The sequence below is a fragment of the Ailuropoda melanoleuca genome, chromosome 8 (assembly GCF_002007445.2).
Source record: "Ailuropoda melanoleuca isolate Jingjing chromosome 8, ASM200744v2, whole genome shotgun sequence".
NCBI classification, from domain to species: domain Eukaryota; kingdom Metazoa; phylum Chordata; class Mammalia; order Carnivora; family Ursidae; genus Ailuropoda; species Ailuropoda melanoleuca.
The window spans coordinates 596,686-609,938 of record NC_048225.1 but is presented as its reverse complement, the minus strand read 5'-3'; the positions used below and the strand labels follow the sequence as shown (position 1 = coordinate 609,938).

Genomic DNA, 13,253 nt, shown 5'->3' with positions numbered 1-13,253 from the left:
ACAAGGTGGGGGTGGCTGGACACAGGGTCATGGAGAGGTCCAGACACAGGGTCAGGGATGGGACACAGGGTCAGGGGTGGGGTAGACACAGGGTCGGGGGCCTCAGAAAGAATGCTGAATTCTTACTGCACATGCGTAAAAATGCAGAATCATGCTGAACCTCAGGGTTTGGACGTCGACTCTCTGGTCATGGAGCACATCCAGGTGAACAAAGCCCCCAGGATGTGGTGCAGAACTTACCGGGTTCATGTCGGACGAAGCCACACGTGGGCTCTCCCTGCCACGCAGAGACGATCCTGACCGAAGACGAGCAGACTGTCCCTAAGCCGGAGGAGACGGCTGCACGCAAGAATCAGCCATCCTAGGAGAAACCCACGAAGCAAAAGCTCAGAGCCCGGAGTACACGCTGCATAAAGCAAATGCAAATAAAGTTTTAAAAAGCTGGGGCGCCTGGGTGGCACAGCGGTTAGGCATCTGCCTTCGGCTCAGGGCGTGATCCCGGCGTTATGGGATCGAGCCCCACATCAGGCTCCTCCGCTATGAGCCTGCTTCTTCCTCTCCCACTCCCCCTGCTTGTGTTCCCTCTCTCGCTGGCTGTCTCTATCTCTGTCGAATAAATAAACAAAATCTTTAAAAAAAAAAAAGTTTAAAAAAGCTGACTATCATAATACTAAGGATAAAAGATGAAGACACAAATGTCGTGGGAGTTTTCATCAGCACAATGACTGCTCTCCCCGTTCCCCAACACTCGCCCCACCTGCACTTGGCCCCCCCACCCCCATCTTCATGTAATCTGCACGCGGCCACCCGAGCGCCCGGCCCACCTCAGCCCTGTCCTGTGAGATTTAACTATCTCGAGCCCGAGTTCCATCACTGGGGGTGTCCAAATGTCTACGATTTTCTGGAAGGGTACATGCTCTCGTGACCCCATGTCTCAGGAGTCTTGCTCCCCAACATGCTCTCTGCCAAGCCGAGGACTCCGACCTCCAGAATCACGGGGTCCATCATGCACGGCCCACAATGACGGGGACACGTCCACACAGACCTGTGCACACCCCCGTCCTCTCATTTTCCTCCTCACACTGAGCAGCACCAGACTCCTTCCTTCTGCAAAGCGATGACCCCCACACCCCCAAACACTCACCAAAGTGTCTGTGCCCCCAACAAAGTGCTGGTCTACCTCGGAGGGGCTGTGGCACGCGGTGTCCCCGTGATTTTTTTAATGGCCTCTTTCTACTCCTACGACGTACTCTGCACTCTTACTATATCCCAATATGCTCAATTTTTACCTTTCAGCCTGAACTGATGCAAATGAACTTCACGCCGGAAAGAATCTGTGGATGGTAAATGAGTTCTTGCTCAGAAAAGCTAGAAAATTAGACATTAAAAAGACCTGACCACCTAGCTTTCTGGGTAAACGAGAACTATTTTTATCCACGGTAATAAATCCGATTCCCTCCTTCCCCACATGACCTATCCAAAAAAACAAACACACACACACACACACAAAAACACGAAGTTTATTATCTTTCGGGACGATAACATTAACACACGCACACTCACAAAATCAGAAAATACAGACAACTAGGATGACGGTTCCGAGAGCAAGTATTTTGTGAGTCCTTACTACGTGCTGGACACTCGTCTACGTGCTTGGCCTGCTGTTCCACGGTATCACCACCTGCCCTTGTCGTGTGGACACGGAGAGCCACATAAGTCACGTCTCTTTCTCAAGACCACACAACCAGAAAACAGTGCTAACGAACGCGACCTTATCTGGAGCCCATCATCGGGGTGATGTTTACCGTCACAGAGTCCGAGCACAACGTCCATTCCTCTCTGCTCACCCGTCCGATGTTTCCCTTGGTATGAACGTCAGGAGGCACTGTCACGGGTTCAAGAACGCACCCGGGTTACTTGACTACATTTCAGAGACAAGAGATCATTTCTTGGTACGCATTCCTTCTTCATATTCCCTTTTTGGATTGAACAGTAGTAACAAAGCTGATGATTAGTTGTTTTCCCATTAGAGCAAAAACAGACCTTTAACATGTTCTCTCCCTAAATCAAACTACCGACAGTTGATTTTTCAAAAGTAAACATTGCATGGATTTCTCGGCGGGGTTTGACATCCCACAGCGAACTTCCCTTCGCCGGTGCCGTTAGCACCTTCTAGTGGCAAGGAAGCGAAACATGGCAGGATGGCTCAGGTTTGCTGGGGTTTTTTTAAGTAGAAAAACAAACATGTTTTATGGCTTCCTGGTATTTCTACTTTTCTTTCCTTTTGTTCAATAAAGCCACAAAGAGCATGAAATTCCAGAAAAGAGACTAAAATATTCTGAAGTCTGTTCAGAAGAGACTAAAATATTTTGAAGTCTGTTCGGAGCATAATTCCATTGTAAATGTGAAAGGAGGTAATGTAGTCGTTACAAAAGGTCAAGAGAGTTCAGGGAATTTTAGGTGCTTTTTTGTTTTTTGAATGGTAACTTTTCACAATGTCTCAGATTTTTAAACAACTCCTGGCTAGTTATTTTATGCCCTGACTGGTGTGAGGACAGATCGGCTGACGGAACAGCATCGTGCTGTGTAGTTAACGGAGAAGGACCCTGCTCCCTCCAATAGCATCCCCCATACTTGCATTACGCTGTAATTTCTTTAATCCTTTAATGTCTTCTTTAAAGTTTTTAAACACATCCAGGTGAACAAAACCCCCTTTAATTTCTTTTTTGAAGTTTTTATTTTCCTGTAAGTCATCTCTACACCCAACATGGGGCTCGAGCTCACGACCCCGAGATCAAGAGTCATGCGTTCCACTGACGGAGCCAGCCAGGCGCCCCTGTGGGAAGACACTGAAACACCATGTTGAAGACTTTCTTTTTGACATAGTTCAGAACTCTGGACATAACTGCTTTCCCTCGTATGAGAAGTCTTGCTAAGAGTTTTACTTGATGGCTTAGGGTTTTACTATTCTGAGAACAGGATCTAATAGGGCCACAGCCATAAGCCGCGTCTGCTGTCTCACTGCTCTTGGTACCACCCTTCTGCAAGAAGAACGGGTACAGTGCAGGGAGGCTGTGAGAGGCAGGACACCTGAAAAGTCCATCCCTGCCCGGCCTGACCCGCACTCCCCACCACAGACAACATGGCAGCTGAACTGCCCGGAGGACGCCAGACAATCTGCCCCTTCTCTTCCGGAAGCCGGCTTTTGCTAGAGAGGACAGTTGTTGCCATGAACGAGACGACGTCCTGCCCCCGGTGAGCCGACGTTGCAGGTGGGGGACAAGATGGTGCACAAATAGATAGGAGGGGGCATGCTCTGAGGGCACAGGGCAGTGGTCGTTCAGACAGATGGCCAGGGAGGCCCCAGAGTATCGGGTATTTGAGCCGGAGCCAGGTGTGTGCAGGTCTGGGAGCTGGGCCTGGGTGGCACGGCCTGGAGGGGGTGCAGCCGGGGCCCCGTGCAGCTGGGCTGAGTGCGCGAGGCTGAGAGGGACGGAGCAGGGTGAGTGGGAGCGAGGAAGGTCATGAAGAGATGCTAACATTTTACAGCTGACACGTAGACAGTGTGGGGGTGACAGGCACCAGCCCCGGGCGGTCAAAATTCTAGAGCCGACACCCCCAAAACTTGACTACTGAGAGCCTACTGTTGACCAGAAGTAAACAGGCTTGGTGCTATAAGCATCGCGTACTGTGTTCTCACGACAAAGTCAGCCAAGAACACGCCGCGGAGACGACCGTGAGGAAGAGGAAACACGCGTACAGCACGGTCCTGTACTGGCCGAACAAAACCGACATGGAAATGGGCCCGCACTTCAAACCTGTTTGTTCGAGGGCCGACTGTACCTTATGGCATCTGTAACTGCCTCTGAAAGTGACGTAATCTACACGGCAAGACAAATACCGTGAGGCAGTCTCAGGAAAATGCGGACTAAACACGGGGCAGATCAAAAGTAAAACAAAAGACAAATACCACACGGTAACTAAATGGCGGTTAGTTCACCCCATAAACGCACCTGGGACTCACACTCATCCTCTGCGGGGGCACCAGAGCCCGGATACCGCCACCCGGTGCAGGCCGGCGGCCCCAGGCCACCTTGCGCCAGCGCCCCCGTCTGGAGCGCGGAGACCTGGTGTAACCGCGGGAGGGTCTGGGGCTCCGCAGCCCCGCGCTGCTCCTTCTGCTTCTCACCGACGCTACTTCCCGCAAGCCCCGTGGACGCCCAGCTCTGCTTCAGCACCTGCTCCCCAGAGGGTCGACCCCCGTGCAGGCGCCCGAATGAAGGCTTACAGTCAGCCGCACCTCCCCCCTGCACAGAGGCGACGGAGCCGGGCGGGAGGGCGCTTCCTGAACACGGCCCGGCGGAGGGCCAGCAGCCGTGCCGGATCACGTCCCTCCGTCCGTCCGCCCTGAATTTTCACGCCAGCCGGGAACGTGGGCATTAGCATCCCTGGTTTGCGGATAAAGGCCCGGCCCTGCCATAATCCACATGTCAGAACAACTTTCAACTTTGTGTGACCAGAAACCGCAGCTCTTAAATCCCCAGAGCATTTTACGTATCTTATTGATTTCACGTACTTTATCTGATGGCACTTCAACTTTTGAGGGTGGAAATGCCCTGTGTGTCTGTACAGACAAATGAGGGGCCTGGGTCTCTGTAACGCACGTGTAGTGAAGGCGCAAGGAGCGCGTGAGGGAAGGACGGCTGCCGTGCACTTAACCAACCTACGCTGAGAAGGTGCGTTTTCAATCCTTGTTAAAATGCACAGAGCGTGTGGAACACAGGGAGGGATACAGCAGGGTGGAGAACGCCCCTGGGGCTGAGAATGCCAGGATTAAATAAAACAGAAACCTCTGGCTTCCACAGAGGCCGCATTCGGAATGTGATCGATCGCAGCTAGCATGTTCAGATTTTAAAAAGTGCTGTCACTTAGTGTAAGAAAAACAGCCAGGTAAGCTGGGCCTGAGGCCGAAAGGAGAACGAGATCGGGCTGAAGGATCAAAATGGCAGGGTGGCTGATGCACAGAAAACTCCTCCAGGAGGAAAAGGTAGACGACGTGACGCAGGCCGGGGCTTCCTGGGGCAGCTGGTGCAGTCCTGGAAACGGGCCCCGGCCGTGGGGTAGGTGTGAAGTCTCTGCTACGGGAAATTATAGTGCTTTCTTTTTTTTTTTTAAATGAACAAGTAGCTCAGTGTATTGTCTTCATTTTGGGCTCCCAAGTTTGAGACATCCCAACTCAATAATTGCTGAGGGCTGCAGGTTTGGCTGTCCCCCACTTTGTTGGCCTGAAAAATCTGGGAACGGGGATAGAACAGATAATGAAGGGGCAGCCATGAGGGGCTGGGTCACGGGGGTCTAGGGACACGGGGTTGACGTGATCCTGCCTTAACAACAGCCACCTTGCCCCAGTTTCTCTGCTCTGAAGATTTGCGGCACAGACCCAAAACACTGCCATCTAGTGGCAACTCCCATGAACTCACCATCCACCCACCACCTCCATGCCTCACCCACCCATCTACCCCATCCATCCACCCATCCATCATCCATCCATCCATCATCCACCCATCATCCAACCATCCATCCATCATCCATCCATCCATCCTCCGTCCACCCCATCCACCCACCCATCCATCCATCCTCTCATCCATCCATCCCACCTACCCACACACCTACCCATCCATCCATCATCCATCCTCTGATATTTTCAGTGTGTCTACTATGTGCCGGGTACTGTTTAACAGCAAACAGTGAAGGGTTAATAACAGTCTCAGTCCTAGAGAGACTTACAATCTAACGGGGGACAGACAAGTCCCAAACCCCTCGGTGGTGGTACAGCCCTCTGCAACTGATTGAGTTCCCATGTCTCAAATTCGGGAGCCCAAAACAAAGATAATACACTGAGCTACTTGTTCACTTTTTTTTTAAGAAGTGAAAATTATCTTTTAATGGAGAAAAGATTATATTATATTTGGGTAAAGTACCCTCTGAATGAGCCAGCTTGAAAGTTCCTTTTGCACCATATTTTTTAGCTGCTTTATACTAACTGAAGAACTCTCCCTTTCTTCAATTCCTGAACTTTCTAAGACCTTATGCTAATTTTTAACCTGCTTAAATGTTTTTCTGTTACTGAACACCATGGGGGGGAAGTAATAAACTACACATTAAACACTTAATTATTAATAAACATAAAAGTGTTTAAGTCTTTTATTCTCATAGTAAAGAGTCTGACTCCATTACTGATGTGAGACTGGTGACAACTGGCAAGCCCCACCACTTCCCTGCACTGCCCCACATCTGGGCATGCTGATATGAAACCCTGGGTGTTTCCTCCTTTGTCACCAAAGGGAAGCGCACGTCACACAAGTCTGGCCAACGTGGAATCCCCACCCCCGATCACAGTGAAAGCAGTCAGTCTCCTCTCCCTGGATCTGCTCCGGAGCCACCCTGTCCTCCCCAGAAAGCCTCGTTAAGGGAATAATAAGACTTTTCACACCCTCTTGGTGTGGACATGGCATCATCTGTCTGGACCCCCAAACCGAGTCTGGGGGAAGGGAAGGGTCCGTCCCACCTCTACGTAGTGGCCACAACAATTCTAGTTTTTGAAACAAATACGAAAATGTGTTACGTGATTATAATTACTTACCTGACTATAATCTATCGATTATATTTTATATTCTATATAAACGCACTCATGACAGTTCAAGTAATAAAACACAATGGTTAAAAAGGTTGGAAGATACTTTTGACACAATGATGTGCACTTTTATCCTCAGCATGTAAAGAAAATTTAGAAAATATAAAAGTTCAACTGGAAGGGAAATATCGTTAAACAGACCAGGAGCCATGACTAGCACGTAAACTGAGGGACACCCCTTAGAGCAAATGCGTCCTCGGGGGGACACCGCAAGGGAGAAAAACCCCATTACGGCTCTCGGCAGCTCTCCCCACATGGGACTTTCTGACGCTTCCGTCCTCCCCTCTCCCCGGTCACAGATCCAGAAGGAAATAGGTCAGTTCCATCTGAGTAAGAATACCACCCACAAACGGCATTACGTTAGTGACCTGGACAGGTCAGAATGCCGTGAGCAGCAGTTCAAATGCATACACTCCGAAGGAAAACCCCTGTAAGGAGCTGTGATGTGCGTCCGTGCGCGGGAAGCACCCCATCACCAGCCCTGCTCCTGAAACCAACAGCACGGTGTGTGGGAACAAACTGGGAGGTAAATACAGACTAAAAAAGAGACAGAGAAGGAAATACCTGCGTGGCTTTTCTTCTCCAATTTCATGGCTCCAAACACAGAAAATGTCAAATCTCAGTCTGGGTTTTCTCTGCCAAAGCTGGTCACGTCAGCTTCCGTTCTGCTTTGTCTTCCCGGGTTTGGAGCCGCAGACTTTCCGAGGCAAACGACTGGTGGTGAGAAGCACGTGCAGGTCGGCGGCTGTGCTGCTGTGCGCCCCACCCTCCGAGCTCGGAGCCCCGGGTCACGTTACTTCGAGGTCGCCCGGCACGTTCAGCATGCCCACGCTCCCCCATCCTGCCCTCTGTGCCCGGGGTTCAGTCTTCTCAGGCCCAGCACTGTGTAAGGTTCTTGGGTTGCAGAAAGTGAGCTGCATTCCCTTCGACAGCCCCCGACACACGAGCACCTGGGTTTGCCCTCGGAGCAGCAGGAAACGGGACCAGAGGTGTGAGTGAGTCTCCGCTCCGGTGACCCCCTCTCTGCATCGGTGGTTCCCGATTCCATTCTTTTAAAAGAGGATAGGGCAGCCGGGACGAGGTTGCTCGTCTGACGGGCCCGCTCTGGCCTCGGGGCGTCCTGCAGGCCTGGCCGGCTGCGGGCGGCTCCCAGCCCGGGCGCAGTGGCGCTGAGCACGGCGTCCGACCCAGAGGGCACCTGCCTGGCATGGGCCCTTGTGCTGATTTTCCGACACTCCCCCCAAGGTGGGTGCACGAGAGTTCTCAAGGCCAAGAGCCGGTGCGCCCTGGGTTGAATCCTGATGACCCACCTGCTTACAGAGCTGAAGGCTGGTGACAGGGGTGCGACGCTACGTAAAAAGAAGCATAAAAAAGGCAGGAAGGTACTTGCTTTCCATTCTCTAACTTCCAGAAAGAACTCAGTGATGTGTACGTAGTCTGACACTCGCTCGTCGGCAGACAGATCCGTGCTCCCGTCAGGACGGGCTGTGCGGGCACCCCATGCCCCAGGCACCTCAGCACCGCGGGGACCCTGCGCAGTCTCGCCGGGACCTCGGAACGTGACCCGCTGTGGAAACAGGGTCCTTGCAGATGTGGGTACGGTGAGGACTGCCGTGGGCCCAACGTGCAGGGACACGGAGACGATGTGGCCGGCGTGCAGGACACACTCCCGAACGCGGCCCCCGGGCAGACTGCGTCTCTGAAGGCGAAGGAGCTCGAGCAGCAGCAGAGGCAGGAAGGTCGCCGACCCCACGTGCCCACCACACCCACGTCCCCTGAAGCAGGTCATGGGGCTGTCGTGGGGGAGAAGCCCCCGCCAGACCCAGACCGGGAGGAAAGCAGCAGCCCTACCTCTGAGACAAAGGGACACCCGGCCTTGCTGAGCGTCCTGCAGCTCACCACGCCTGCCTCCCACTCCCGGCCCTCTGATACCCCCGCCCCTTCGTCAGACCCGTCCAACCGCATCCTCACGAAGGCTCCCGCGCCCCACAGAACTTACACGCCACACGTTTACAGGTGTCGTCCTGTTACTGTGTCAGCTCTGGAGGCAGATGCAGCCAGGGACCCTACGAGGCTGGAGGAAAAGCTCTCCCTCCCTGACCAGCGCCCCTCAGAGGCTGGGAGACAGCGTGGGGGGGTTTCTCCCTCCCGGCCACCAGTCAAGGAATCCACGTTACTGACATGCTGAGTTCGGCCTCTGGCCTCCTGACGACCAGACAATGCCCTCCTGTCATTGTGAGGCATTCAGCTTGTGACGCTTTGTTAGGGCAACCCGAGGAGACTGACAGACTTTCGGAGGTCACTACCGTTATTTGCCCACAGTTTGCACAGTTACCCGCCCGAAATGCGTGTTCCTGAAAAGTTTTATTTGGGTTGGCAATATGTCCACCCCAAACACATTTCCTAGGCAGGGATGGCCAAGGGGAGAGAAGCAAAAATCACTGAGAAGACTCTTCAGGGGAGACTGAACTGTTCCCCCGCCAGCAACACCGAGGTCGGGACCGGAGCTCCTGCGGCCAGGAGAGGCCGGGGTGGGAGCCGTGCCCCCAGGACGCGGCACAGCGGGAGAAGAGGAGCTCGGGCCCCTGGTCGCTGGGGAGTTGCCCTATGAGCCCTGGGTCTCCGCTTCACAAGACGGTGATGAGACAAACCTGAGCTTCGTTCGGATCACCGGGCTCTAGTGAGACCCAGTCCAAACGTCAACCCCTACTAAGCGCCGGAATCACGATCTGACTCCCAACACACAGGATGCTAGGATCTCACCCGCTTTCCCTCCAGAGGATGCAGGAGGCGACTAGCACAACTGTACGTACTGAATACAGCATGGACGGGTCACGCGTTACTGCAGCCTGTGATACCACACGACAGAGAACAATCTCCGGGACGTGAGTGTCCTAATGGGGGCCGACATTTAATATCTGAAAATACATCCGTGTAGGGCGTGTTAGCGTGAAGGACTATGGAGAGAAACGGCTCAGTTCAGGTGGCTGGAGAGCGCTAGGAAGACAGAAGCCAGGCTCGAGGTTTTGTCAGGGTGGTCGCAGGAGCCCCACTGGGAAGGTGACGTCTGGGCCGACGCCACGACAGGTGGACAACCAGAGGAGAGGCCTTCCAGCAAGAAGCAGCAGCAAGTGAGAGGACCACGATCTGTACAATGAGATCACTGGACCAAATCATCTCCAACACGCCTTCGAAGTGTTACAGGGTCTATGGGAGCGCGTCCAACCAAAGGATGGGCTGGAACCTTGCTTCAAAATACCTCCCACCCGTAAAAGGTCCCGCCTGGAGACTCTTAGTCCAATGGCTATTTTAAGTGTAATGGGAGTGGAGATTGTTCCAAAGTCCAATAAGCTTTGGAAACTGGCTACTTGCTGCCGGACTTCTCAGGTCCTTTAAAGCACCAGTGAAGACAATGATGTTCCGAAAGTGAATTGTGGCATGTAGACTCTGCCAGACTCACCTGACCATGGAAACCTTTTTAATTGCAGCATACCCAAGGAGACTGTTCCATGGAACACACTTTGGGAAAAAATACCCTGGGGGCTGGCAAACATTTTCTGTAAAAGACCAAATAAATATTTTAGGCTCTGTGGACCAAATGTTCCACTGCAACTATATGATTTGCCCTTCTAGCTTGCCAGCAGCCACAGACAACACGTCATTATAAACGAATGGGCACGGCTAAGACACTAAACTTCAATTTAATACACTCCTTACGTGTCATAAAATGTTAGTCTTGATTTTTTGGCCACACGCAGCCGGAGAGAGGACTGGGTTCGACCTGCAGGTTGTACTTTGCCAACCCCGGCTTTAAGTGTACATTTATCCTATTTTTTTTTTGGTAATTGGTACATTTTTTTTAACGCACTGCCTAAGGTCACGTGGCTGGCATCCTGATCAGCAAGAAAGGTGGTTGTAAATCACATTCCCAGAATGTATTTGAGGCCAAATATGGTTCAGAAGAAAAATCACATTTTTGGACATAGCTCCTTTATAATTACTTCTTGATAGAGAAATGGAGTTTAATTCTGCACTTACATTTTAATTCTACTTTGAAAACAGAATTATTAAGGGAAAATGGCATATATTTTTCTAGTACTGATTTTTATTTTCCTCTGTAAAATTTTTGAAAGTCTATCATTCTTTCTCTAGAAGAAACTCTAAATGCACTGTCATTCTGTGGAAAGGAATCATTTGCATGCAGCCTGGCCTCACCCAAAATTGCACTTACTGTCGTCTTGAACACGCTCACCTGCCCTGTTCCTGTCCACTGGGGGCGTCTACTTACTATGATCACTGCTAACAAACTGGCCTGTCCCCTTTACCTCTCTTGCCAAAATCTAAGTACCCCCATGCTCCTTTCTCTTCCACTCTTCCTTTAAATCTGTGCTCACAGTAAATCAGAGCCCCGCTCTCACGATGATGTAAATGACTTATAAAAGCAAACAGTTTTAGGTCCTGTTGGGTGTGTTTGCATTTTAGCAGAAGGAATGAAGCTTTACCTCCGGCACTCCCATCCTTAAGCGGCTGGCAGGTGGGAGAACCAGGTCTTCCAGGAACCTCAGGTAAGTTTCCAGTTCTGACATCACATCCCATAAGAAGTCACCTCCCTCAGCCACGAGGAGAAGCTCGCCTTGGCCCCGGTGTTCGCAGACAAGAACAGGGACTTCCTCCCCTCCCTGTAGAGAAGAACAAATAGTGTTCCCTCCACTCTCTGAGTTCTGGGCTGACGCCTCCTGTAATAAAGGACGGAATAACGAGAAAAGCACGAAGTTTACTGACATGCACACTTGGTACATCTCTGGAGATACCCCGGGGGAAGTGAGTAAGTCCCCAAGGTGGCCTGAGCCACCAGCCGAAATACCGTCATCAGGACAGACGGAGAAGGTGTGTGTGGCTGAGTCTCCCCTTGTCTTCCTGGTGCGGATGGAGATTTCCTTTATCAGTGTCAATGTCCCTTGCAAGAAGCTAACTTGTGCATCTGCTATTTCCCAAAACGATCCACTCGAGAACATCCTGATGCCAGAGAAGCAGGTTTTGGGGCGGCCCATTCTGCTTCCTTCCCAGCAACATGCTGAGCCTGAACCGGGACTTCAACTGGCTCCATTCTGACCTCAGTCTGTACTTTAATTAAGTTCTTTCCAGCTTCTCTCTTAACTCAGGCAAAAGACGGGAGGGGCGGGGGCGGGCAGGGTGAGCAGAGACTACCCCTCACGCAACAGGGACGGCCCTGATGCCGGCAAGACCACGAGGGACCCGCCTTTGCCGCCCGCCCGGACCCACCAACCTCTGCCCCATATGCCCCTCATCTCAACCTGGGCGTATTTTCAGTATTTGGGACAGTCTCTGAGATGCCAGCCCACCATCCTCCCGGTGTTGGCCTCCCTGAAATAAACTCCTTCCTGTGTCTCTGTCTTCAGATGCTGTCAGCGGCGAGTGTCCTTACCTGGTCTGTTTGGGGCCCCAGAGCAAGGTGCTCTTGCATCCCTGAGTCCCGGGTACAAGCCCTATCTCAGAAAACACAGCCTCTGATCGGAACGCTTACGGGAAAGACTCAAAAGCCAAGGGCCTCTCCCTGCCGGGATTTTCAAGCCCTGACACATGAAGGGAAAGGATCGAGGAGCGTGGCTGGCAGCTGACCACTCACGTGGGGTGTCGAGTTTTCTATCACCGACTCTTCCTTAGTCTGACTTTTGTAAGATACATAAAATACACCAATGAGTATTCAGCCCACTGAGAAATGCTCGCTCTGTCCACCGTCACGGGCTTGGGACTGTCACTCCGTCTGAGCAACAGTCATGTAGAGCAGAGACAGACCCTGAGACGCGCCCGCAAATAGAAAGCTCTGGTCCAAGGACAGAGTCACCCCACTGCCGATATAATGGAGCTCACGCAGCAGGCACTGCATTTCCCTGCCCTTCCGTTCCTTTGCTTCTCCACCAGGGGATGCAATTTCTGAAAGTCTTTATGTTGATGTTTTGCGGGGAACCAGAGTGAGGAGGCTGAGAAAGAAACAGGACCTTCGTGATCTCACGTTACATTATACTTTCCAGCCCTTTGAAGTTAGTGCAACCCTTCACTAAGTACTTGGCAAACTTTAAACCATACGTCTGTGAGGCTGGTTTTTTTTTTTTTTCTTTCACATTACCTTTCACCTACTTTAAAATAAACCACTCATTGTTCAAAAGGAAAAACTCAAATTTGTATTTTTTTAAAGTAATCTATAATGGAGTAAAACATTGCTGGAAGGTTTGCAATTAACTAATTTACTGTGCAATAAATCTCTAAGAAAGAGAACGGGGAAATCAGTTTCAACCTTGAATATGTAGGCCTCTGTTTGCTTGCTTTAATTAACAAAATATAAACACTTTTTTTAAATTAGAAAGGTACATGAACCGGATTCTCTGTTTACATCACACAGAACCCTACAGAATCAAAGGGGGAAAGTCATAGTCCACTTTCTTGTGTTCTTGATTTAATATTAAAATAATGGAAGCAAATGTATGTAAATAAGAAGTTTGCAAACCATATTAGATTTAAGTTTTGGTTTTGCCTACAT

At 51.2% G+C, this 13,253-nt stretch overlaps 1 protein-coding gene across 1 annotated transcript in view; it reads right to left on the bottom strand.

The window, feature by feature from the left end:
• LOC117803300 overlaps window positions 1-10,231 on the bottom strand; it is a 27,273-nt gene extending 17,042 nt beyond the window's left edge. Inside the window, exons 1-4 of the mRNA XM_034665643.1 lie at window positions 7,259-10,231; window positions 1,806-1,885; window positions 1,290-1,334; window positions 241-361 (exon numbers count right to left, since the gene is read on the bottom strand). Of these exons, the coding sequence (XP_034521534.1) occupies window positions 7,512-8,483 (972 nt within the window). The 5' untranslated portion in view covers window positions 8,484-10,231 and the 3' untranslated portion in view covers window positions 241-361; window positions 1,290-1,334; window positions 1,806-1,885; window positions 7,259-7,511. The remainder of the gene's footprint in view (window positions 1-240; window positions 362-1,289; window positions 1,335-1,805; window positions 1,886-7,258) is intronic.
• Window positions 10,232-13,253: the final 3,022 nt, after the last annotated feature.